The 25,491-nt window shown below is 40.2% G+C and overlaps 1 protein-coding gene and 1 pseudogene across 1 annotated transcript in view; one reads left to right on the top strand and one right to left on the bottom strand.

Moving 5' to 3' along the window:
* pcdh1a (protocadherin 1a) overlaps positions 1-24,234 on the top strand; it is a 174,915-nt gene extending 150,681 nt beyond the window's left edge. Inside the window, exon 5 of the mRNA XM_088321315.1 lies at positions 23,650-24,234. Coding sequence (XP_088177441.1) covers positions 23,650-24,020 — 371 coding nt within the window. The 3' untranslated portion in view covers positions 24,021-24,234. The remainder of the gene's footprint in view (positions 1-23,649) is intronic.
* LOC148349028 (U2 spliceosomal RNA) lies at positions 2,131-2,250 on the bottom strand (annotated as a pseudogene).
* Positions 24,235-25,491: the final 1,257 nt, after the last annotated feature.

The following is a 25,491-nucleotide window of genomic DNA, read 5'->3' as shown; positions in this document are numbered from 1 at the left end:
TGGCCTGGTCATCCTGGAAGGGGGATGACCTCATGTGCGATCCCTTCTCAAGGTTTCTTTATTTTCCTCATGTTGAGGTTTTTTGGTTTTTCCTTGCCCTCATGTAGGTTTTAAATCAGGGGATAATGTCATAATAGTCTGTGGTTTGCAATAGTCTGTGGTCTGTGCAGCCCTTTGAGACTCTTTGTGATTAAGGGCCAACCAAATAAACATGACTTGACTTGAAGTTTTTGAGTTTTTCCTTGTCCTCATGTAGGTTTTAGATCAGGGGATGGTGTCATAATAGTCTCTAGTTTGCAATAATATGTGGCATCACAAAAAAACATGACTTGTCTTGACTATTGTTTTGTGCTAAAAAATAAACAATTAGCAAAATAATATGCTGTTTAAAGATAAATCAAGTGAAGTTTAACTTACTTTTGGAAAATGAGCTTCAAGAGTTAGGGCGACTTCCTCCTCCCTGGTAGAAAGAGGGTGAAAAAAGTGATCTAACCAGTCTCTCAACCGCATCAAGGCAAGGGAAAATTCAAAAACCTCAACATGAGGAAAATAAAGAAACTTTGAGAAGGGACCGCACATGAGGTCATCCCCCTACCAGGATGACCAGGCTGATAAGATTTTGCAATAAAAGAAAATACACAGATACAGACGGGCAGCGAACGAGACGATTTATATAAGGATGTTTAAGGCTTGTACAAGTAGCCTGTATTGTTTTGTACGAAAAATTAACATTTCAATAAATAATATACCCTATAAAGACAAATAAAGTTAAGTTTAACTTACTTTTGGAAGATGAGCTTCAAGAGTTGGGCGACTTCCTGCTCCGTGGTAGAAAGTGGCCAAAAAAACCGATCCAACCATTTTCTCAACCGCATCGAGCTTTCTTATTACACTTTCATTTCAAAAGAAACGGCTTGCCTCTTCTTTACACTTCACATCAACCATTTGAATGGATGCACAAGATATTAAACAATAAAAATGTCAACGTTCTTTGCGCGCTGGAGATACAGTATAAAATGTTTACACATGAACTAGGGAGAGCAAGCGGATTTTTTCTTCGGGTGGATGCTGGGTGACCTCTCACAGCGCCACCACACGCTGGTAGTGGCGGGATGAAGCATTACAATACTGTCCTGTACTCGGAAAACGGTGCACACAATACAGAATCTTACCTACAGCAATGTCAGGATATTTTTCAACATCCTGAAAAAAATACTGTTTTACGTAAGTCAAACGGTGATAAGTAGGGGAGCGTCTGTATGTCAAAAACTGCGGCCTTAAAGTTTGTTTATGAATTGATGTTGGGAATAAAGGTGCTATTGGACTATATTTAATGTAAAAAAAATGACGCTATTATTAGAATAACTCTTTTCTGTTATTTCCAGCTGTTATTCTTTGTCAGAATCTTCATGTTTACGTCCTTCGTCTGCATTCCGTCCCAACTGTTTGTTTGTTTAGAGCAGGGGTGTCAAACTCATTTTAACTCGGGGGCCACACGATAGAACAAACATTCTGTCGGGGGCCGGACTAGAGAAAGAAAAAGAGAGATAAAGAAATAAGAGAAAGAGGGAGGGAAAAGGAAAGAGGGCGGGACAAAGAAAGAAAAAGAGAGAAAGGGAGAGAGCGTGAGAAACAAAAGAGATAAAAAGTCGCAAGAGAGGGGAAAAAGAAAAGGGAAAGGAAGAAAGAAATCCAAAGAGAAATAGAAGGAAGGAAGGAGAGAAAAGAAAAAAGAAAGCACAAAGGGTAGGAAGAGAGAAAGAGAAAAGGAAAATTGATGTTAGAGCAAAAGAAGTTAAAAAACACAGAGAGAGAAAGAGACAAAAAGCAACAAAGGAAGAGAAAAAGAGAGACACAGAGAGTGAAAGAGACGGAGACAGAGAGAGGGAGAAAAGGGGTGGAAAAGAGAGAGAGAGAGAGAGAGAGTGAGAGAGAGAGAGAGAGAGAGAGAGAGAGAGAGAGGGGGGGGGGGGGGGGGGTTTAAGGGTTATTGTTCTATCTTCGTTATTCATTATGCATTATCCGTTATCGGTCAGTTCATTATACGCTACAAAGCCTAGGAGCCGGGACACTTACTCTCAGCCAAAAGGCTAAGCTAAGGTCCTAGCCCTAAAGCCTTGTTGCGATCATTGCGAATGCACCGTTCCCGGAGGTACTGCAATACCGGGCCGATGCGTGGAGTGGACAGAGCAAGCTCTTATTCCATCTCCGGAATGCAAAAATCAAAAGGCCAAGCTAAGGCCAAGCTAAGGACCTAGCATCAGGCCAAGCTGATTCATTAAGGTCCACAGTCCAAAAATCACAGAGAAATAAATGCAAGTGCAGTGTCTTTGTGAGAGGCACCTGACTTTGGCGACATCAAGTTGACATATTTCAACCTGCAGCTTGTTTTACTCTTGGGCTTCTCTGAGTGTTGTCTCACGGGCCAGATTTAATACCTCAACGGGCCTGATCTGGCCCGCGGGCCGCCTGTTTGACACCTGTGGTATAGAGGATCCGACGCTTTAGCACGGGGTTTGGATCAAGGATTGAATCAGGCGAGGGATCCATACTGATTAACATGGAGCGAAGAGAAAACAACAACAAATGGCCCATGGAGGACATCTGTTCGACATGTCAACACAATTAGTGATTGAATTATAGGACAAGTAGCCCCCTGTTTATTCCCCCTTCGAATCCTATAAGGGAAATTTGCAGCAGCGACGTTTGTGTGGCGTATATTTCGTTCCCGTTTTTCACGTGGATACAAAATGAGCTGGCGTGAGTGCTGTTCGGAACCACCGAGTGGGAGTCAATTAACATTACGCTAATGCCGGTTGATGAGAAAAAACTCCCAGTCGAGATGATCCGTTGAAAGACGGAAAAAACCCATAGGTGGTACTTGCGACCACTTAGCAGACGGAGGCAACGAAGGGCCTGCCGGATGACGCCATCGTGGCGCACGATTCAACAGAGGGAAAAAGTAAAATGGCCGAAAAGCTTTCACACACTTCAGAGGGATGAAAGAAAGAAACAGTGCGAGGGGAAAAAAAAACATCAACTAATGGTTAGAGATGGGAATGTCACATTGAGCGGTGCGGGTCATTAAACAATCTGGAAAACATGCGCGGCGCTGTTTTCCAGCATGAGAACTCATAAAACACACCCCGAAAAAAGAAAACGAAAACACAAGATATACCAAGGAAGGAAGGAAGAAAGGAACAAAAGATGACAAGAAGAAATGGAAAGAAAGCAGAGAAGGAAAAACAAGGATAAAAAACAAAGGAAAGGAGGAAAAAGAAAGGGCGAAAAGAGGGACGGAGGAAGAAAGGAACCAAAGGACAACAATGTAAGGAACAAAAGTGGTGAGCTACACTGATACAGCTACAATCCATTATCCCCGGTGGCCTTTTGCTGCAAGCAGGGGGTCACAAGAATACATCTTTGTCAGGGCGGGTGTCTCTTTTTGCTGTTCACCGAAAGGAAGAAGAGAATGAAAAAATGAAAGAAGGAAAGGAGAAAACAAAGAAAAAAACAATAATCAAAGAATAAAAGGACAAAGGAAAGAATAAAAAAGAAAGGAAGACAAAAATGAGGGAAGGAAAAAAGAAATGGAGAAACAGATGAGGGAAGGAAAAAGGAAGATTGGAACAATAGAAGGAAGAAACAAAAGGAACAAAAGATGACAAGAAGAAATTAATGAAAATGGAAAGAAAACAAAAAAGGATAAAGGGAAAAAAATGATAAAAAGAAAGAACAAAGAAAATGAGGAAAAAGAAAGGAGGACAAGACGTACGGAGAAATAAAAGGAACCAAAGGACAAAAATGGGAGAAACAAAAACGGTGAGCTACACTGATACAGCTACAATCCATTATCCCCAGTGGCCTTTTGCTGCAAGCAGGGGGTCGCAAGAATACATCTTTGTCACGCCAGGTGTCTCTTTTTGCTGTTCACCGGAAGGAAGAGGGTAATGAAAGAATGAAAGAAGGAAAGCAGAAAACAAAGAAAAAACAGGAAGGAAAGAATAAAATACAGGACGAAGGAAATAATAAAAAAGAAATAAATAAATAAACGAGGGAAGGAAAAAAGTAAGGAAGACACAAATGAGGGAAGGAACAAAGGAAGAATGGAACAAGAGAAGGAAGGAAAGAAAGAAAGAAAGAAAGAAAGAAAGAAAGAAAGAAATGAGGATAGAAAGACAGAAGGACAGGCAGAAAGACAGAAAGAGAGACAAAGAAAAGGAGGAAAAAAGAGGGAAGGGAGGAGGGAAGGAAGGGAGGAAAAACTAAACAAGGAAAAAGCCGAAAGAAGAAAGGAATGTGTGAAGGAAGGAACCAAAGAAATGGAAAACAGAAGGACGGAAGGATGGAAGAACAACAGGAAAACAGGACAGAGGAAAAGAAGAAAAAAAGTAACAAATAAATTAACAAAACACAGAAGGAGATATGGAATAAATGAACAAACAAAAGAAGAATAAAAGAAGGAAGAAAGAGAGAAAGGCAAGAAGTAAAAAAAATAAAAAGAAGAAAAATAGGGGAAAAAGGAAAAGTTGGAGGGAAGGAAAGAAGGAAGAAAGAAAGGAACAAAAAGAAAGGAATAAGGAACAAAAGACGGAAGGAAGGAGCGGAATCAGAAGGTAGGAAGGCAGTAAGGCAGGAAGGCAGGAAGAAAGGAAGGAAGCAAAGAAAGAAGGAAAGAAGGCAGGAAGAAAGGAAGGAACGAACGAAGGGAGGACAGAAGGAAGGAAGGAAAGAGGGAATAATTATGTAAAAAAGGAATGAACTAATAAATAAAAGCCAGAAGGGAGGGAGAAAAAAATAATATCACATAAGACACAACAAACGATGAATGGAAGGAATGTAGCAAGGAAGGTTAGATGCACAGATTAAAGCAATGGATTAAAAAGGAAGGTACAAAAATAAGATTAAAAAAAAAAAGAAGGCGCGAAAAACGAAATTTAAGTGATATTACATGTTGAAACTTTCATTTAAAAACAGGAAACATACAATTATTTTTAAACCCCAAATAAACTTCCATAACAGAAAATCTCATTTGCTTTATATTCATTCTTGTCATGTTTTTATTAATCCATTACCACATTTTGGATTTCAAACTTCTTTTGAATGGTGAGCGGACTATTGTGTATTTTGGTCACTTTTTGAGCAGGAATGTAATAGATAATATAAGATTACTTATAATTACTGCATATTAACAGTTACTTAACACATAAAAATACACCGATAGGATAAAATATTTTAGGATATTGCAGAAGTTGTAAGGATTGGGGTGTTAAAATTATTTAATCCCAGCAGTATATTAATCCCATCCACAACACAGATCAAGCCCTCGATCTGAGGAGCATCGCGTGATCTGTCAAAATCGGAAAAGGCGTTAGCTAAAGACCCCCCGCCACCCCTCCACGGAAGTGAAGATGTTCTCCCTTCCACAAAATTTGCAAGAACCGACAGCGGTTGCCACGTTGCGCAGCAGTGCTTCCTGCCGCTGACGGCGTGCGGCTTCCTCACCAGCAACACTTTCGATTTAACATCCTCAGACATCTTTTACGCCTTCCAAACGTTTTTAACACTCAGTTTATGACAACCTTTTTTTTATCAGTACTTCTACCTAAAATGAACTGCACCCGGGAAGTCATGATCCATCATCAGCAGTTGCCTATTCCTCTGACGAGAGGTCAGATAAGAGCATTTTTGTCGGGTTAGGTGTCGCTTTTTTAAGTTCTGTCCACCATAAGGTGAACTGCACTCATACAGCTGTGATCCATTATGCCCGGTTGCCTTTTTTTGCGAGCGGGGGTCCACCAGAATGCAATTTTGTCAGGCCACATGTCTCTTTTTGCCGTTCTGCCCACCAAAAGGTAAACTGCACTCATACGGCTGCAATCCACTATACCTGGTCGCCTTTTGCTGCAAGCGAGGGCGAGAGAATTGCAATTTTGTCAAGCCAGGTGTCTCTATTGCCGTTCTGTCTACCATAAGGTGAACTGTGCTCGTACGGCTGCAATCCACTATACCCGGTCGCCTTTTGCTGCAAGCGGGGAGTCACAAAAAAATGCATTTTTGTCAGGCCAGGTGTCTCTTTTTTAAGTTCGGTCCACCAAAAGGTGAACTGCACTCTTGCAGCTGTGATCCATTATGCTCGGTTGACTTTTTTGTGAGCGGGGGTCCACCAGGTGTCTCATTTTGCCGTTCTGTAGACCATAAGGTGAACTGCACTCGTACAGCTGCGATTCATTATACCTGGTTGCTTTTTGCTGCGAGCGGGGGCGAGAGGATTGAAATTTCATAAAACCAGGTGTCTCTTTTGTCGTTCTGTCCACCATAATGTGAACAGCACTCGTACGGCTGCAATCCACTATACACGGTCGCCTTTTGCTGCGAGCGGGAGTCAGAAAAAGGCAAGTTTGTCAGGCCAGTTGTCTCTTTTTGCCGATCTCTCCACCAGTACGTGAACTGAACTCGTACATCTGAAATCCATTTGGAGCCATGGCAACAGTGACACCAAAAGCATCGTTGCTTTCAATCAGTTATATTCTGAAAAGTTATTTTTAGTGCAGATTTCAGTTAAAAACTTCATGTTTAAACTCATTACAGACTGAAAAGTGGAAACACATCATTAATATCATATTGCTGGTGTTTTTGTCTCAACAAGCAAAAACAAGGAAGCCCGGAAACCCAAATTTCTCATGTGCATTCGCACGTTTGAGCAGTCTTTAAAAACATAAACGCTAACATAAAAATATAAAAACCGTCAACGCAGATGACATCTCGATCTGGAGCCGGCGTATTCAAAACACGTTTCGGAATAAATGCATAACATTACCCAACTTACAACATCGTATCAAATAGGCACATTTCAAATTCAGGTGACTTCCACCCGAAACATAACAATCATGCCTGCCGGATGCAAACGAAAATTGTCTAATTTGTTTTTGTTTGGGTGAATTTGCTAGCAAAAACTGTACGTCAAGACAGTGTGTATTATTTGACCGCTAGATGTCGTTGTATTGTGTTGTGCAACTGGAAATACGCGCTAAAAATAGACAAAGAATAGAAATGAACGAATGAATGAAAACATAACAGATCCCTTTCTCCTCTTGTGTCTAATATAAAAAAATCTCTCGTATATACATATTGCATAGGTCGAAAATCAATAATTCTAATAATAGTATTCACATATTTTATACACTCATCATCGTAGTACCCATCTATTAACGCTATAATGCTACTAGTCACTAAATATCATTGTGACACCAATAAAACAACAGTAGCAATAATAACAGTTATGATATGATAATAGTAACAATAGCAACAAAGTTCCAATCTCTTGTATCACTCACACCTTATTTTCTTTATCTCTGGATTCTGCCAGTAATGGTATTTTTGTATTTTAAAGTGGACATTGTTTGATCTCGTCTTGTAAATTGTTCCAAAGTTTGACTCCGCACACAGACACACACATACTTTTCCTGGTGGTTCTCACCTTTGGGATTATGAATCTACTACAGCCCCTCAAGTTATAATTTCCCTCTTTCGGAATGAATAATTTTTGGATGATTTCTGGCACTATGTTTTTGTTGACCTTAAATAGCAGTTGAGCAGTGAAAATTTTTACTAAATCATCTAATTTTGATAATTTGGACTGCAGGAATAAAATGTTAGTATGATCTCGATATCCTACCCCGTGTATGGTTGTAATTGCATGTTTTTGCAGGATAAAAAAGGGCTTTAGTGAACTTTTGTAATGATTGCCCCAGACTTCTGCACAAAATGTTAAGTATGGCAGAACTAGAGAACAATATAATAAATACAATGCATTACAGTTTAAAAGGAATTTTAGATACTTTAGTTTGTATGTGTCTGATGTGTGTTTTACAACTTAATTTATTGTCTATTATGACGCCTAAAAACTTAATTTCTGATACAGTGTCTATTGCAGCATAACTACGGAGACTCAAAGTGATCAAACCACTTTGTGTTTTTCTCATTTTTTAGTTCAGCCTTTCGCAAGGTATTTGGGGAGCCCTAGTGGTTATGTAAGCCATTGCAAATTTCCCAGCCTATTTGAAAAGGGCACATTTATAGGATAGCTCATGTATTATTTGCTTATTATTTAATCAATGTATTTATGTATGTTTAAACGTTTTTTTTTCACTAGGAAGCGGCCAATAATACAAACTTTTTGTTTAGTTGGAAAAAACAAATTAAGGGAAATCTCAAATTTTTACAGTGCAATATATGCAAAGGCTGCTTTTAATTTTTATAATTTATTTAAAAAAATATTATATGTTTCGTTGTCATATATAGAAATCTATTTAGTTGTTTCCAGTATTTAGCATTATTTTATTTCAGGCTTGTTGCAACAAATATATCACAATTTATAATTTATTTGTTTTATATTACTGTACTTTTTTCTTTTTTCCGATTTTCTGTCCTCTCTTCTTTTATTCCCGTCTTTCTTTTTAACTTACATTTTGTCTTTCCCCCTTTTTAGGTTTCTTTTTCTTTTTTTTACATTTTTTTTGCTTCTATTTATTTTCCCCTTTATTTATGTTTTTTGTTTTTTTGTCCCAACCAGGGTAGACCCAACGCGTGACGTTTTCTTACAAATTTATTGAAAGAAAGAGGAAGGGCAGCGCCCATGATCCGGTGTTCGCTGGACGCGGGAAGCAAGTTGCTTCCGAACACAGAAGTGGATCTTCTGTAGCGAGCTATGGCGGTGTCAGGGATGGGAAAACTGGTCGGTAGCTGGGACTGGGAGAGCAAAGCGTGGTCGGGGTCGGAAACGAGTCGTTAAGCCGGGACGGGAGAGTAGACGTAGTCGGGATCAAAACAGGTCGTAGCCGGAGACAAACGGGAGCAAAAATGGGACAGGCGGGAGTCAGGGTCGAAAAAGGCTTGCCTTGTATAAACAGAGGTTTGCAGACGGACAGACAACATAGGGACAGGGAACCAATCAGAACCTGAAGCGGTTGGCACCAAATGGGTGGGCACAGGTGATTATCATGACATTTTTCTCTTGTCCTTTCTAACTTTTTTTCTTGTTTTTTCTTCCAATTTTTTTCTTTTCTTTCTTGTTCATCTTCTTTTCTTCTTCTTCTTCTATCCCCTATTTCATTTTTCTGTGTTTTTTTGTTTCATTTTTTCATTTCTCTTAGGCTGAGCGTGAAAAATAGAAAAAATGCTGCCGCTTGGTCACTTTAAGTCTCCATCGATTGTAATCTTCCTTTTTTCAGTTGCACTACATAATACAGCGATATCTAGTGGTCAACTATTACACGCTGTCCCTTTAAAGAAATAGGAAAAATAGTTTTTTGGGGTACTACGAACTTGCAGTGAGAAACTGTTTATTTTCTTGGGTTCTTTGAGCACTTGTATATAAAAAGGGTTGACGTGACACACTGAAAACTATACAAAAAATCTCCCCCCCTTGTTATTTTTCTTCCAAGTATGACAAACACGGCCCCTTCTTCTCCTGACAACCAGAACCAGCCGCTAATGCCTGCTCAAACGTGGAGTATTTTTCTCTTTTTTTCCCCTTTCCCCCGTCATTTGCCACATAAACAGTTTGCAGGGCAGGAAAAAAAAAACGGCCATTAATATTGTCCTCCCTGCAAACGATAGCGGCCGTTATCCGTCGATGAGCTGCGGCGCTCTCCTATTTTTTGCAGCATCCATCATGGCCGTGTGCCGCTCCAGAAGCAGCCGGTGGGGAGATGCGGCATTTGCAATCAAACAGAGAGCGGCGGTGTGAAATCTCAGGAAGAGGCGGCTTCCATTCCCCCGAAACCCCCCACCCACCTCACCATGCCTTGGGGCAGGGGATCAGACGATGAGGAAGCCTGCCTCAGACACTCCACACCTCCCACTGGTACCCTGATGCAAGCGGCATGCAAACCCACCCCTTCACATGCATCAGTCAGTAGGGAGGGAGGGTTTTTTTTTTTTCAAGAGGGGGTTAAACTGTTTCAAAACCCTACCCCGTGCGACTACTCTGCAGAGTGCACGTTATTCCCCCGCTTGTAGGAGCTTTGCAAATGATCCGTACTGATTTGGCCAGGTGGGGGGTGGATTGAAGGAGGGGGCCTAGGGAATCATTGAACGCTGGAAAAAAAAAATGGAAAATTACTCCCCATTAAAAGCAAATCTCCATTCTCCAAAACCCCTGGCGGCCTATTTTATTATTATATCCGCAAAAAAAACAAAAACAAAAGAGACTCATGCAAGGTCTTACGAGAATTAAAAGACTTTCTTGAATGCAAGAAAAAGGAAAAGAAAAAGAAAATACTGGTAATTTTAGTGTCGATCTGATCCAAGTATACAGTAATCCCTCGGTTATCGCGGTTAATGGGGACCAAAACCACCCGCGAAAAGTGAAAATCCGCGAAGTAGCGACGCCCCTTCAAAAATGCTTAAAAAAAAATAAAATATATATATATATATATATATATATATAATTTATCATTATTTATATTTATTATTTTATTTTATTATTATTTTTTTTTACACCCGCGAACGTTGAACCGCGAAGTAGCGAGATCCCACTGTACACAAAAGTAAAAGCAAGACATTGATCCCCTATATAGCCCCTTGTAAGCAGCTAGCTGATGCTGCTATTGGTGTGTGAGTGTGTCTGTGAATGGGTGAGTGCAAAACACGTTGTAAAGGTCTTCAGAGACTTCAGAGACTGAGGAATCATTAAATGAGGCTTGCCTTGTTTATTTTCCGTTTATCTATTTAAAAAAAATATGTTTTTAGATATGAGTTAAATATTATAATACGTAAGGTAGGGTTGGCAGCACACCGGCACAGTGGTTAGCGCGTGTCCGGCACAGTTCTGAGGTCATGGGTTCAAATCCAGCTACCAACCTTCCTGTGCGGAATTTTCATGTTCTCCCTGTGCTTACATGGGTTTCCTCCGAGCACTCCGGTTTCCTCCCACATTCCAAAAACATGCATGTCAGTTAAATTGGTCGGTCCAAATTGTCCCTAGGTGTGACTGACCGAGCGAATTGTCTGTCCCTGTGTGCCCTGCGATTGGCTGGCAACCAGTTCAGGGTGTCCCCTGCCCACTGCCGGAAGATGGCTGGGATGGGCTCCAGCACCCCCGCGACCCTACTGAGGATAAGCGGTACAGATAATGGATGGATGGATGGAGGTAGGGTTGAGAGAGGGGTGCTAAGGAATCATTGGCGACTCTGGACGAATCTCAGATGTAGAGACAGAAATAAATCACGGGGAAAAAAAAATGGAAAATAACTCCTCATTAAAGGCAAATCTCGACCCCCTCAAACCCCCTGGCGGGCAATTCCCGATGGAAATTAGAGCTATGATTGTTTGTTATTATTATATCCGTGAATAAAGAAACTCGTGCAAGGTCCCATGAGATTCATTTAAAAGTTTGTGTTGAATGCAAGAAGGATAAAAAAATGGACTGTCCTTGTGAGCCGAACAGCAGCAAAATGGCCGACGATTAGAATGATGACGACAAAAAAATAATAAGGTTGATAAAGTAATCTTGGTTTTGGCATGATTTGTCTAAAAATAGGAATGAATTAACCTACAAATTGTGTAAATGTGTTAATACTGCACCCAAAATTTGTAGCTAGACAGCAAAGGTCCTTTAAAAAAATTAGGGGAAGCATTTTCAAAACAAATGTTCTCATTAGAACGTTTTTGTTTATTTATTTGTTTATAGATGTATTTATTTATTTATTCAGTTAGTCATCTATTTAATTATTTATCCATTTAGTATTTTTTTCTATTTATTAAAATAACTAAATGCATAATTTTCCAAAAGAGCGTTCTATGCAGCCCAATGAGACTTTTTGTGATAAGGCTTAAATAAATAACTTGACATGACTTATTTATTTAATCATCATTGTTCAATTTATTTACTTATTTATGAACCAATCATTTTTTAGTAGAATAGGATGAACTTCAATACTAGATAATTTTGGCTCAGTTTGAATATTTTTCGTATTTATTTATTTATTTGTTCATTTATTTATTTCGTTTGTTAATCATTTTAGTTATATTTGTATTTGTACTTATTTAAGTATTTAAATGACTAATTTATTTTGAGTAAAATAAGTCAAAATTAATGCTATATTAGATCATTTTTGCTCATTTTATTTTCTTTTTTTACCATGTATTTACTTATTTGTTTATTCATTTGTTTGGTGGTCATTATGAATAAATATTATTTATCTTATTTGTTTAAACAACAAACTTATTTTCAGAAAAGTAATGTAAAATTACTAATACATACAATTTTTAACATTTTCCCTATTTTAATATGTACTTACAGTATTTATTTGTTTGTTTAACATTGAAATTGCATTTTTCTTGATGTATTGAACGACTAAAAAGGAACTGACTTTTGTCAGTATATAAGATAAAATTACGGATGTATTCCGTACTTTTTTATCCTGCTTTAAATCTTTTTTAGTATTAATTTTTTTTTCTTTTAATTACCTATGTACTTATCTAAAGGTGCACTCGTCCTGTCCCAAGTGCAGAAAAACACCCCCAAATCATCATCATGCCACCCCCATGCTTCACAGTAGGGATGGTGTTCTTCAGATTGTACTCTTCATTCTTCTTCCAAAAAGTACTATTTTGGTCTCATCTGTTAGATTAATCTTTAAAAAATGGAAAGAGCTAAACATGACGGTCAATTCAATAGGAGTGGACCCCCATGCAAGATATCCCCTCTTGTATATATATATTAAAACATGGAAAAATCAGCAATCAGTCATATATAGGGGAGTTACAATGAAGCCGCCAGTCTATTTCTTTTTCTTGTTTTTGCATTTTGTAGCATATAAAGGAACGCAAAATGAAATGTGATGGAACCGCTGTTCCTCGCAGTGAAAACATTGCAGGTGGTCATAGACTTTGAATGTGCTTTAGCACCTGCCTGGTGCAGCCTGATTGGTGAAATGAAGTCAAATGTCGCCGGGGATTTACATTTGATTGGCCGAGCGTATTCCGGCCGCAGCGACAAATCCAAAAGCAAATATGGAATATTACCACGCGATACCCGGGGCAGCTACTCACTCAGGTATACTAAAGCCAAGCGTCTCTTTTCCTTACATTAAGTCATGCATTTTTCATTTTTATGCTCGGATATTGTGCCGTGTTTATTTTTTATTCCGGAATAAATTGGCTTTCTATATTTGCTTTTTCCCCTTCCCACTCGTGCGATTGTCATCTTCATCATCAAATATGAAAGGGGAAGTCAACCCCGGTAAAGCTTTTCCAATAATTCCGGGTCCCGGCGTGGCATTTCCACTCATATTGCCTTTCTGGGATGAGAAATGAAAATGATGTCATACTTCATCACTGGAGACAATAAATAAATAAATGAATAAACAAAACCGAGTGAAAATAAGCGGTGCAGAAAATAGATGAGAAAATATTTTACTCATTTTTAGTATTATTGTATTATTTCCTGAAGAACTGGCTTTTTAACTGAAAAAGAACTCAAAAATTGTGTGTGCATTTTATATGACGATTGACAGTACTATTGTCAAGACCAGAACAGAGACAGGACCCACTTGCGTTGCGTTTACCACAAGTTTTATTAGAAGAAACAGAAAGGGTTGCGCCCACGATCCGGTGATTGCTGGACGCGGGAAGCAGGTCGCTCTGAACGCGTAAGTGGAACTGCCATCGATGGTGTGTTGGGAACGGAAAACGGGTCAGTAGCCGGGACAGGAGAGCAAAAACGTGGTCGGAAGTGAGTCGTAAGCCAAAAAAGGAGAGAAGACTTGGTCGGGGACAAAAAGAGGTCAAAAGCCGGGACGGGAGAGTAGATGTGGTCAGGATCAAAAACGGGTCGAAGCCAGGGGACAGACGGGAGCAAAAAGCAGGTGGGAGTCAGGGTCGGAAAAGGCTTGCCTAGTGTTGATTTGCAGACGGACTGACAACAGGAAACAGAAATAAGTGGGATTAAATAAGGACAGGGAGCCAATCAGAGTCCAAGGCAGTTGGCGCCAAAGGAGTGGGCAGAGTTGCATCACATCGGTAATCATGACAACTATATTTCAGTAGCGTCCTGTGAATTTTACACTTGGGCCTTGATGTGTCATTTATGAACGACATCACTCGACCACAAGATGTCGCCGTGTTTTGCATTTGAACTTTTAATGTTTTTGTACTAAAAAACTGTCACTGTTGCCATGGCGCCCAATTGGCCCCACCCGTGTGGCGCCTGCTGCAGATTGGCTTTCCGTCTATTTAAGCTCAGTGCTCTCAGTCTTCGTTTGTCAGTCCGTCAACGAACCTCTGCCCCGCAAGACATGGGTTTTGACTCGGTCCTGTTTCGTGTTTCATCATCAATCCTGTCTGTCCCGTCCTGTCCGGTATCGGACCCCATCTGTCCGATATCTGCTCGGGCAATTGGTATCGATCTCGTCAGCCTCTGGCTTCCTATCATTTCACGCCAGACTGCTGCCTAACGTGCATGACTCCGCATTTCCTGTAAAATGCTTGTGTGAGAAACGTTGGGTCCTGATCCAGTTCCGGTTCATGACAAAAACATTAATCTCAAGCAACTAAGGATCCCTCAGAAACACACAAGGAATTGTTCATTCTAAATAATGACTATTCAGCGCAACGACAAATAAACTATGTGTCATGATTACTGATTAGCATCACCTGTGCCCGCTCATTTGGTGCCAGCTGCTGCGGGCTACCTGATTGGTTCCCTGTCTCTTTTTAAACCCAGTCCTTTCACTCTCCGGTTGTCAGTCCGTCAGCAAACCTCTGTTGTTACATGGCAAGCATTTTGACCCTGACTCCCGCCTGTCCTGTTTTTCCACCTATCCATTACTGATCTCCTAGTTTGTCTCCGGCTACGGCCTGTTTTTGATCCCGACCACGTTTTTGCTCTCCTGTCCTGGCTATTAACCTGTTTTTCCATTCTTGACACCGCCATCTCCCGCTACAGAAGATCCACTTCCATATTCGGACCAGGATCCGATTGCGTGAGCGGCTTGCCTCCCGCGTCCAGCGAGCACAGGATCGCGGCCGCTGCCCTTCCTCTTTCTATCAATAAACTTGTGTCACAGACCGGAAACGGACACACGACCCAATAGCGCTTGTTTTCTCAGTTTTTATTAATAAAGAGGGAGAGCAGGGCTTGCTTCCACGATCCGATGGTTGACGGACAAGAGGGGCAGGAGATGCGGAAGTGGCACTTCAGTGTCTAGCGAGGAGGGTCGAAGACAGGCGGGAATTACAAGTCGCTAGCCGGGACTGGAGCGCAAGGGCGGTGTCAAGTTCGGAAATGAGGTCGGCAACAGGAGGCAGGCAGGTAACGGGGCAAAACAGATCTGATAACAGGCAGGCAGAACGGGGTTGGCAACGAGGATCGGGCAGAGAAAAGCAGGGCAGGAACAGAGTCTGACGTAATAGCTTACTGCGCTGGGGGCAACAGTTTGCATAACGATCTGACGGCTTCCTCTTGGAAGCCGGGGGTTTAAAAAAGAGTACATCAACCAATCAGCTGTCCGGGCTGTTGGCGTCAATTAAGCAGTCGCAGGTGCTCTGAATCAGCAGGGTTGGGTAGGGTTACTTTAACTGGATTACTTTCAATTACTTTTGGATTACTCCAATACCAAATATGCTAATAAAAGACAAAATAAACTAAATCTGAATAAAATTACTAAATTTTGTGCAGGCTTGGGGAGTAACGGAATACATGGAACGGCAAAAATGATGTTGGGAAGCTGTTTGGACTTATTTTCATTTTGTTTCTGTCGCATTTTATGTTAGTTTTGCCGGAGATCAAAGAGATCAAAGCCAGGAGAGAAAGCTTACCACGTGTTGTGAGTCATAATTTTATTCATATTTAGTTTATTTTGTCTTTTATTAGCATATTTTGTATTGGAGTAATCCAAAAGTAATTGAAAGTAATCCAGTTAAAGTAACCCTACACAACCCTGTGAATCGGCAATCATGACAACTTGTGGTTAACGCTATGCATTTGGGTCCTGATTCTGTTTTGGTCGTGACACTATGTGATATAGGAATAAACACATTGATTGGAAAACACAGGAAACATAAAGTAAAATATTTACAGATGTAAAAAAAGATAAAATTCAATAAAATTTGAACCTTTTTTCATACTCAACAAATTTAAAGTCACCCTAAGTAGCAAATTCTCAAAAAAAATGTTAACTAATGTTAAAACGGCTCGGGGAATTTCCTCGAACAGCAAAGCAGATGGCGCTATCGCCCGGATTTTGTTTCTAGCCGTATTAAATGATTCCTATCATTCCCCGCGATTTAAACACCAAAAAAATCCCGTCACTAGCACGTGCGTTAGCATTATAGCATTTTAACCGACGCGCACTTCAGGATAACGTCCCCGAATTCGGCTCTTGGATCTTCAAAACCAAGCCCGGAGCGGGAGCGTTGAAAATATAAAACGTGAAAAAAAAACCATAGGAGCTTACTTTGAGTATTAAAATAGCCGTTCTTTGAAGGTTGACGTCCTCTCCCGGTGCGGAGCGAGAGGAAAATGTCAGACTTTTGGCAAGCTAGCTGCTGCACTTAGCTGTCAACGCTAATTTTACAGCTGTCGATGCGCTTGATGAGCACTCAGCGCTCCTTGGAAACAGGATGCGTGACATGCTTTCTTCGCTTTCCATTAAACCTGTCCGGAGCGCCAAAAACTTCGATCCATTAGCGAAAAGAAAGATAATGGCTGAAGAGGTGTCATTAGATTCGGTTTTGTTTAAGTTTTCACGAAAAACCGGGCTGTGTTTGATTCCTATCTTATCGTTAACCTCACGTGAAAAGGGCGTTACTGATAATAATTGGTTTTTGAGAAAAAGACTACATTTTGGAAACAGTAGTTGAATTTAGTCGGTATTCAGTTAGCAAATAGTCAGGGTTGGGTAAGTTACTTAAACTGGATTACTTTCAATTACTTTTGGATTACTCCAATACCAAATATGCTAATAAAAGACAAGATATGAATAAAATGACTACATTTTGTGCAGGCTTGGGGAGTAACGGAATACATGGAACTGCAAAAATGATGTTGGCAAGCTGTTTGGATTTATTTTCATTTTGTTTCTGTCACATTTTATGTTAGTTTTGCCGGAGATCAAAGAGATCAAAGCCAGGAGAGAAAGCTAACCACGTGTTGTGAGTCATCATTTTATTCATATTTAGTTTATTTTGTCTTTTATTAGCATACTTGGTATTGAAGTAATCGTAAAGTAATTGAAAGTAATCCAGTTAAAGTAACCCTACCCAACCCTGCCGGAGATCAAAGAGATCAAAGCCAGGAGAGAAAGCTTACCACGTGTTGTGAGTCATCATTTTATTCATATTTAGTTTCTTTTGTCTTTTATTAGCATATTTGCTATTGAAATAATCGAAAAGTAATTGAAAGTAATCCAGTTAAAGTAACCCTACCCAACCCTGGTGGAGATCAAAGAGATCAAAGCCAGGAGAGAAAGCTTACCACGTGTTGTGAGTCATCATTTTATTCATATTTAGTTTCTTTTGTCTTTTATTAGCATATTTGGTATTGAAATAATCGAAAAGTAATTGAAAGTAATCCAGTTAAAGTAACCCTACCCAACCCTGCCGGAGATCAAAGAGATCAAAGCCAGGAGAGAAAACTTACCACGTGTTGTGAGTCATCATTTTATTCATATTTAGTTTCTTTTGTCTTTTATTAGCATATTTGCTATTGGAGTAATCGAAAAGTAATTGAAAGTAATCCAGTTAAAGTAACCCTACCCAACCCTGCCGGAGATCAAAGAGATCAAAGCCAGGAGAGAAAGCTTACCACGTGTTGTGAGTCATCATTTTATTCATATTTAGTTTCTTTTGTCTTTTATTAGCATATTTGGTATTGGAGTAATCCAAAAGTAATTGAAAGTAATCCAGTTAAAGTAATCCTACCCAACCCTGCCGGTGATCAAAGAGATCAAAGCCAGGAGAGAAAGCTTACCACGTGTTGTGAGTCATCATTTTATTCATATTTAGTTTCTTTTGTCTTTTATTAGCATATTTGCTATTAGAGTAATCGAAAAGTAATTGAAAGTAATCCAGTTAAAGTAACCCTACCCAACCCTGCCGGAGATCAAAGAGATCAAAGCCAGGAGAGAAAGCTTACCACGTGTTGTGAGTCATCATTTTATTCATATTTAGTTTCTTTTGTCTTTTATTAGCATATTTGCTATTCGAGTAATCGAAAAGTAATTGAAAGTAATCCAGTTAAAGTAACCCTACCCAACCCTGCCGGAGATCAAAGAGATCAAAGCCAGGAGAGAAAGCTTACCACGTGTTGTGAGTCATCATTTTATTCATATTTAGTTTCTTTTGTCTTTTATTAGCATATTTGCTATTGGAGTAATCGAAAAGTAATTGAAAGTAATCCAGTTAAAGTAACCCTACCCAACCCTGCCGGAGATCAAAGAGATCAAAGCCAGGAGAGAAAACTTACCACGTGTTGTGAGTCATCATTTTATTCATATTTAGTTTCTTTTGTCTTTTATTAGCATATTTGCTATTGGAGTAATCGAAAAGTAATTGAAAGTAATCCAGTTAAAGTAACCCTACCCAACCCTGGTAATAATAATCATACTAATAATGATAATGATTGAATGAATAAAAAATGTAATAAGTAATGACAATAATAAATAGTCTTTTATTGTGAAGCATTCCTAGACAGTCAAGAAAACAGGACCGTGATAATTCTGTCTGCTTTTTTTGTGTTTCTGTTTTTTTCCATCGTGTCAAAAGGTTTCGATTTCAAAATTTTTGTAATCTTGCATTTTTTGAATGAACAGAGGGATCGGATAAAATGTCAATACTTTGAATAAAAGCCGCTACTATTTTGACCCGGCAAGAGTGCATCGAGTGCATCGGAGCCTGAAGGGTTTACAAACAAAATAGAGCCGTCATTAAAGCAGAAAGAGGCGGAAAAAATATTTTAGGATTTTGGCAGCGATGGCGAATTTGACACTCGACGTCTCGGTGTGAAGTAAACCTCCTGGAAGCTCGGCGGAGGTTTTTAATCAAGTGTGAAATCCTTCTCGAGTCTTTTGCCTACACGGGCGCTCAACAGTTTCCTCCCTTCCACGTGTTTTTGCATCGTGGAGACGAGGCGGGAACCCAAAGGTCATCAAACGGATGACGGGGACGAAAACGGAGGGCGGCAAAAGAGCAGGATATGAAAAAACAATTGGCCACCAGGCCTGCAGGATTGCATAAATATACGTCTTCGTTTGACCTTAAAACAGCAGCGGAGACATCAGAGGCACCCAGTGGAGGCAAAAAACGGGTTCTGTCATTGCCATGGCAACCTGGTTGAACATCCAAATAGGACGTAAGGCTACGGGACGAGGCTGGAAACTGTCTTTCTTAGCATTAGCTTCAGTGGGCTAGCATTCTGTGCAGGAATGTCATTTCAGTGTTGTAAATCCCGGACTATAAAGCGCACCTGATTATAAGCCGCACCCACCACATTTCGGGAGGAAAACCGATTTTGTCCATACACAAGCCGCACCTGTATATCAGCCGCATGCGCCCACATTGAAAAACGCAATACAAACACGAAATTAAGCTATACCTGATACGGTCCAAAAAACACAGCCGGTAAAATGACTGGAAAATGATACCGGTACTTCACATTTAATGCAGACCTGCAGAGTCCGGGTGCGCGTTGAAAGTTATGTTATGTTATGTACCGCAGCCATATCCCCCTAGTGGGAGGTGGCTAGAGTCATTTCTGGCTCTTTTTGGGAGATTGATACAGAGGAGGAGATTCCCAGCCCCCTTGCTCAACCCAACTGAGGTGTTGGGAGTCATTAGGTGACCAAACCCCCCAATTCCAACCCCTAATGCTGAACGCCAAGCAGGGAGGCAACGGGTACCAATGTTTAAGTCTTAGGTATGACTCGGCCGAGGCTTGAACCAGCGACCTCCCAGTCTCGGGGCGGGCGCCATACCCCCAAGGCCACCGAGCTGGCCCGTTGAAAGTAATCCAAGGAAAAAAGTGTATATTTCCAAAGGTAAGGGTGGGAAAAATATATATCCACTATGGTCGGCCGCGTCCACAAACACGTCTCACCTTTACTCCACTTCCCGTCAGCCCGCGTTTGCCCCGCCCCTTCTTTCTCATTTGCTCGTGTATAACATCAGAATAAGTTTCTAAGATAAATACATTACAAAAATTTACAGTTGCAAATACATATTACACATGGTTACACATATTTACAAAGAAAGACGGTACACCGAGAGAATTTTCAAAACTTTAATAATATTATAACTTTCATCCCAAACCGTGCCTGTGAAGGGTAGCAAAACGCTACTAGCGACACGCTCGCAACACAGTAAACAGCTCTGTCAAAAAAAACAGACCGTACTTGGATCAAGCACGGCGAATCGTCCTCATCTTCCTCCATTTAACTGACGTCATCATAATCGTCTCCCTCCAGTATGTACTCGAGCGCCGCTGGCGGCCGTTAGAAAAATTACATAAATTGGCCGCATCACTGAATAAGCCGCAGGGTTGAAAGTTTTGGAAAAAAGTAGCGGCTTATAGTCCGTAATTTATGGTATTTACATTGCGAGGGTATATTTCCAAAAATCAACTAGCACTAGCGTTTAGCATGTAGCTTAAGTTTGCTATTCATCGTCTTCCCAATGTTTTTCTTCCTACGCCTCTTCGTTTTCGTCTCATTTGCCTACTTCTTCTTGAGCTTATTTTTCTTGTTTTCTTCTTGTTCTTCTCCGTCATTATGCTTCAACTTCTTCTTTGTCTTCTTTTTCATATCAATCTTATTCCAAATATGGTTCTTCCTACTCTTCGCTATATTTGCTTTCTTCTTTGTGCATTGCTTCTCTTCTCGTAATCTTCTTTTATTAATTTTTCCTTCCTTTCTCCTCATTTATCTTTTCATTTTCCTTATCTCTCTCGTTTGCCCTCATCTGATTCAGCTTCTTCTAAATTTGGTTCTTCCTTTTCGTCTTCACTTTTTTCTTCTTTGATTTCGTCTTCTTTGATTTCTTCTTCTTATCTTTTATATTTCTGCGTATTGTTCTACTTTGCCTTTTTCTGTTTCCCTACCAAGTTTTGTTATTCCTCTTCCTCTTCACTTTTGCCTTCTTTTCTTTCTTCTTAACCCACGGTTTAATTTTCTTTATTATTTCCCTTCCTCTTATTCTTTTCTCATTTTTTTCCTGCTTCTTCTTTGCCTTCTTCTATCGATTAATTTTCTTCCAAATATGGTTATTCTTTCTATTCCTTTTTATTCTCTCCTTTCTTGGTTTCTTCTCCCACTGTTCTTTTTTATCTTCTCTGTTTTCTCTTTCTTCTTCTTCTTACCCTTCTTTTTCTTACTATTCATATTCTTCTAAATATTTTTCTTCTCCTCTTTTTCTTCTTTTCTTTCTTCTTTACCCTCTGTTTGTTTCTTTTCATCCTTATTCTTTTACTTCTTGTTTTCTCCTCATTCTTTTCCTTTTTCCTATTCTACTATGTTGCCTTATTTTTCTTCCGATTTGTCTTCTTCCGAATGACGTTAGTTTTCTTACAACTCTTTGCATTGTTCTTCCTTTCTTTTTTCTTTGGTCACTATTTCTCCTTATTTCTTTTTTTCCTTTCGCTTTACCTTCTTCTTGTTCCTCCTATCGATCTTCTTTCACATTTCTTTCTTCCGAATTGTTCCTTGTTCTGTTCTTCCTTTGCTATCGCCCGTGCCTACAATCTTTCCTCATCCCTCTACTCCTTATTTTTCCTCTTATTTTTTGCTTTTTTTCTTCTTGTTCAAACATGGGTCTTTTTTCTTCTCCTCTTTACTTTCTAGTTTATTTTCTTCTTCTTAGCTTTCTTATTCCCACACTGTTTCTTTTTTTATCCTTCTTCTTTTCCTTCATGTTTTCTCCTTATTCTCCTTTCCCCCATCCTATTCATCTTCTTCCAATTACGGTTCTTCTTCCTACAGTTCTCTACATTCTTCTTCTTCTTTGCCTTCTTAGTCGCCCACTATTTCTCCTTTTCATTTTTTTCTTTTCCTGCTTCTCTTTTGCTTTTATTTTCACCTTCTTTCTTTTCCTGTGCTTTCAATTTTAATAAATGCTATTCCTTTTAGCTTCCTTTTTATTTTCCTTTATTCTTTGGCCATGGTTTTTCCTTCTCCTCTTTCTCCTGTGTATTCATGTTTTTATTCTTTTTTTGCAGTTTTCTATCTCTTACTTCTTTCAATTCATCGTCCTATTGTTGTTCCTTCTGCTCTCGTTTTTTCTTTATTTTCATTTAAGAACATTCAATGGATTACAACGTGTTACAAAGCTGTAGAGTGATGGAATATTATGAAATATGCACTACTCTCTTCAAAGGAAACAATCTCAGGTCAGAGTTGATCTTATTTGAATTGAAAACAAATATTGCTTTTATTTGGAGAAAATATTTCCCTGAAACCCAAGAAGAGCCAACAATCGTCACTATCATTATCTAAAGAGTTATTTAAAGAGTGACACGCTTTTAAATCTCTCAATATTTAATGTATCATTGCTTTCATGTCAATAGGAAAATCTCCAATAATCAAAATCAATACTTTTTGATCATAGTTTTAATGTTTTAATACTTAAATATTGTTTCATCATTCTAAAAATATAACATGGTAAAGCGTTGTTCAATTTTTTTCCATAATCCACGTATTGTGAAAGTGCCAGCGCCCGGGGTTGCCAAACGATGTATTATCCTGCTTTTCTGCAGTAGTTAAACAAGAGAAACCTGTCAACCTTGAACAAAAAAAGACCCTCTGGAAAACAGTTCATTAGCTCGCGAATGAGCGTTCTCAAAAGAGCAGCCACGGAGCAAAAATAAATTTGTTCAGTTAACGAACGAGTTTGTGAAGTTTCGTTCATTGAATTGGCTCAGGCGCCGCTCAGTGTTGGTTAAGAGGGCGTTTCCTCGACGGGCTGCCTCCCGCAATGTATTTATCGCAGCCGTTTCGAACGGCTGGGGATCCTGTCTGTTCTCTGCTTTGCAGACATCGATTGTCTGTCCTTGTCAGCGTAGGAAGGGATAACAAAGACAAATACCCAATGTTTTCCATTCCAGCGCGGCTAAAAGTCGAGCCTATCAACAGGTGGGTTGCGTAACGGGTCTGCCTACTGGCGTGGAAAACGACTTAATTTCATTTCACCTCCAAAATTCGATCCGGATTATTAGAATTTTCACCTTGTACGAGGTTAATTCAACAAATGTCATTTGTGTATTGATGCATATGTTGATAGCTTTTTAGGGGTGTAGGTTTGTTCCCCATGGGGTGACACTTGTACCCTGGAAATGCCGGCGCTAAACGACAAAGACCCAGCACGCCATCTCCCAAACACACCACATCAGCGAACTACACACAGTGGTGCTCATTACGCCGCCATAGCAACAGCTACATAGCAACAGCTACATAGCAACAGCTACATAGCAACTACTGCTCACTGCATGGCAACAGCTGCAAAGAGCTCCAAAGTGGGAAAGAATCGGGGGAGAAAGAAAAAGGGGGTTATTCTTTGTGTTCACCTGAGACCGTCTCATATCAGTTGGATTTGCGTTTATGGTTGATCGATGCGATGTTTCCTAACAAACATGTCGATCTCATCTTCTGCCTGCAGACATTCGTTCGCTCCCAGATGTGGCCATGACGGGAAACTGTACGATGGAGTGCAGCGAGTTGGGCCACTCTGACGCCTGTTGGATGCCCGGGCATCCTTCTCCTCTGCGCAGGACCAGGAACCCCCCCAAACTCTCCACCTTTGTGCCTTACCAGGAGAGGGGGACCCTGGGCCGCCTGGGAAACGGCAACGCCATCCTGGCCGGCGAGGAGCATCGGCCACGCCTCGTCGCCTCTCGTAGTGCCTATACGGGCGGCAACCACGACGGAGCTCGGGACTGCCCCTTGGAGGAGATGCCACTAAGCGTGACCTCCGATTTCCCACCCACCTCGCCCACTGCCCACACCCCCAAAAGGGAAATCTATCTCTGATTGCTGAAACGAAAAAAAAATCGGCGGTCGAAGGAGTCAGGCCGCCCACCTGCCCACTTGAAATTAGCCGTGCTTTCAATTACCGGCGTGGTCATCTGCCATCTCCGCCTTTGATTCATTTATAAGCATATTTATTACAAATTCCACGAGCTCTAATAAAATACTTCTTGATTTAAAGGTAATCCCAAATTTGGGGATACATAGGATACAGAAATGTGAAAATGTTTTTTTGCATAAAATCTCTCTATTTAAATTTCACCTTTATATTATGAAGACAGCCTATCCCTACTTTGACATCCTGAGCTGTGACGTCATCAGACTATTACACTTGCAAACCAGTACCATATGCTTTTATATGTTAATTACTCAAAGACGTTTTAAGAAATGTTTTGGTAGTTTTTGTGGAGAATACCTAGGGCTCGTGTCATAGGTGGATCACAAAAACGTAGCGAGAAATTGTAAGAAATTCATGAAGGACATGCAAATGATGGAAAGGTCCTTCAAAGTGGTCATTGTTGTGCTCTGCGGATTTCGAGTTGCAGTTCAATAGGGACAAGGGTTATGTGATATTTGCAGTGTGACATCTGTATTTTACAACAGTAAATATATTCACTTCAGTATATAGTTTGGCACCCTTAGGTGTGGTCCCGACTGAGAGGCAAACTACGCTTTGTCCGAAAAAATGCGAAATAACCTCTTTTAAAAGGAATATATCAAACACAGAAGAAGGGTCTCAGACACAAACCACCATTCTGTGTTCAGGAAACAATCACTCCTTCTCTTCACTTCGTCGCAAATGTCGAGATCGACCTTTTCCTTGTCACACGCCACATGCCTCAATCACTGGTTCGAATTGAAAAGACTGTATATCTAATTTTCTGGCACTGTAACTATTTTCTTCTCTCTCGGCATAAATGTCAGGGACATTCTTCTGTCATAGTCGGCCATAAAATATTGGTCTGCTATGATCGCTGTCCATTTCAGAGCTGGCCTCACATGTTGTGTCAATGGGATTCACTATTTTGAATGTTGTGTTACTTCCATGACGTCACAGCTCTACAGCAAACCAGGCAGATCGGTCAACTTTGAGATTTAATTTCTGAAACCCCCCAGTAGGGAATATTTAGCAACATTTTTGCATAATCGTGCAGAGGGACATTACACGTTCTGGTGCCTAATTGAAAAAAAAAATCTTTTTGGGAATACCTTTAAAGGCATGGGACAAAATGACTTTGCTCCTTACTGCTTTTGTAGTAACTTCTAATCGTTGTGGTTAGCTAAGTCCGACGCTGTCTTTTGAATTGTGGTCGGTGCTTGTCGTTAGATCGTTTTGATAGATGGCTTCTAAAACCCGACGGGAAGGCTTCGTGCTCTTCGCTAACAATCAAATGAAACGTTCTCTTGTTGTACACAGCTGTAAATATCTTTTGAGTGATGTGCTCTTCATCCAGTTTACGCTGAGAGAAGCCAT

This window comes from Urocampus carinirostris, chromosome 17 (genome assembly GCF_059441175.1).
Source record: "Urocampus carinirostris isolate Australia breed hairy pipefish chromosome 17, RoL_Ucar_1.0, whole genome shotgun sequence".
In the NCBI taxonomy this organism is placed as follows: domain Eukaryota; kingdom Metazoa; phylum Chordata; class Actinopteri; order Syngnathiformes; family Syngnathidae; genus Urocampus; species Urocampus carinirostris.
This window is presented reverse-complemented; position numbering and strand designations above follow the sequence as displayed.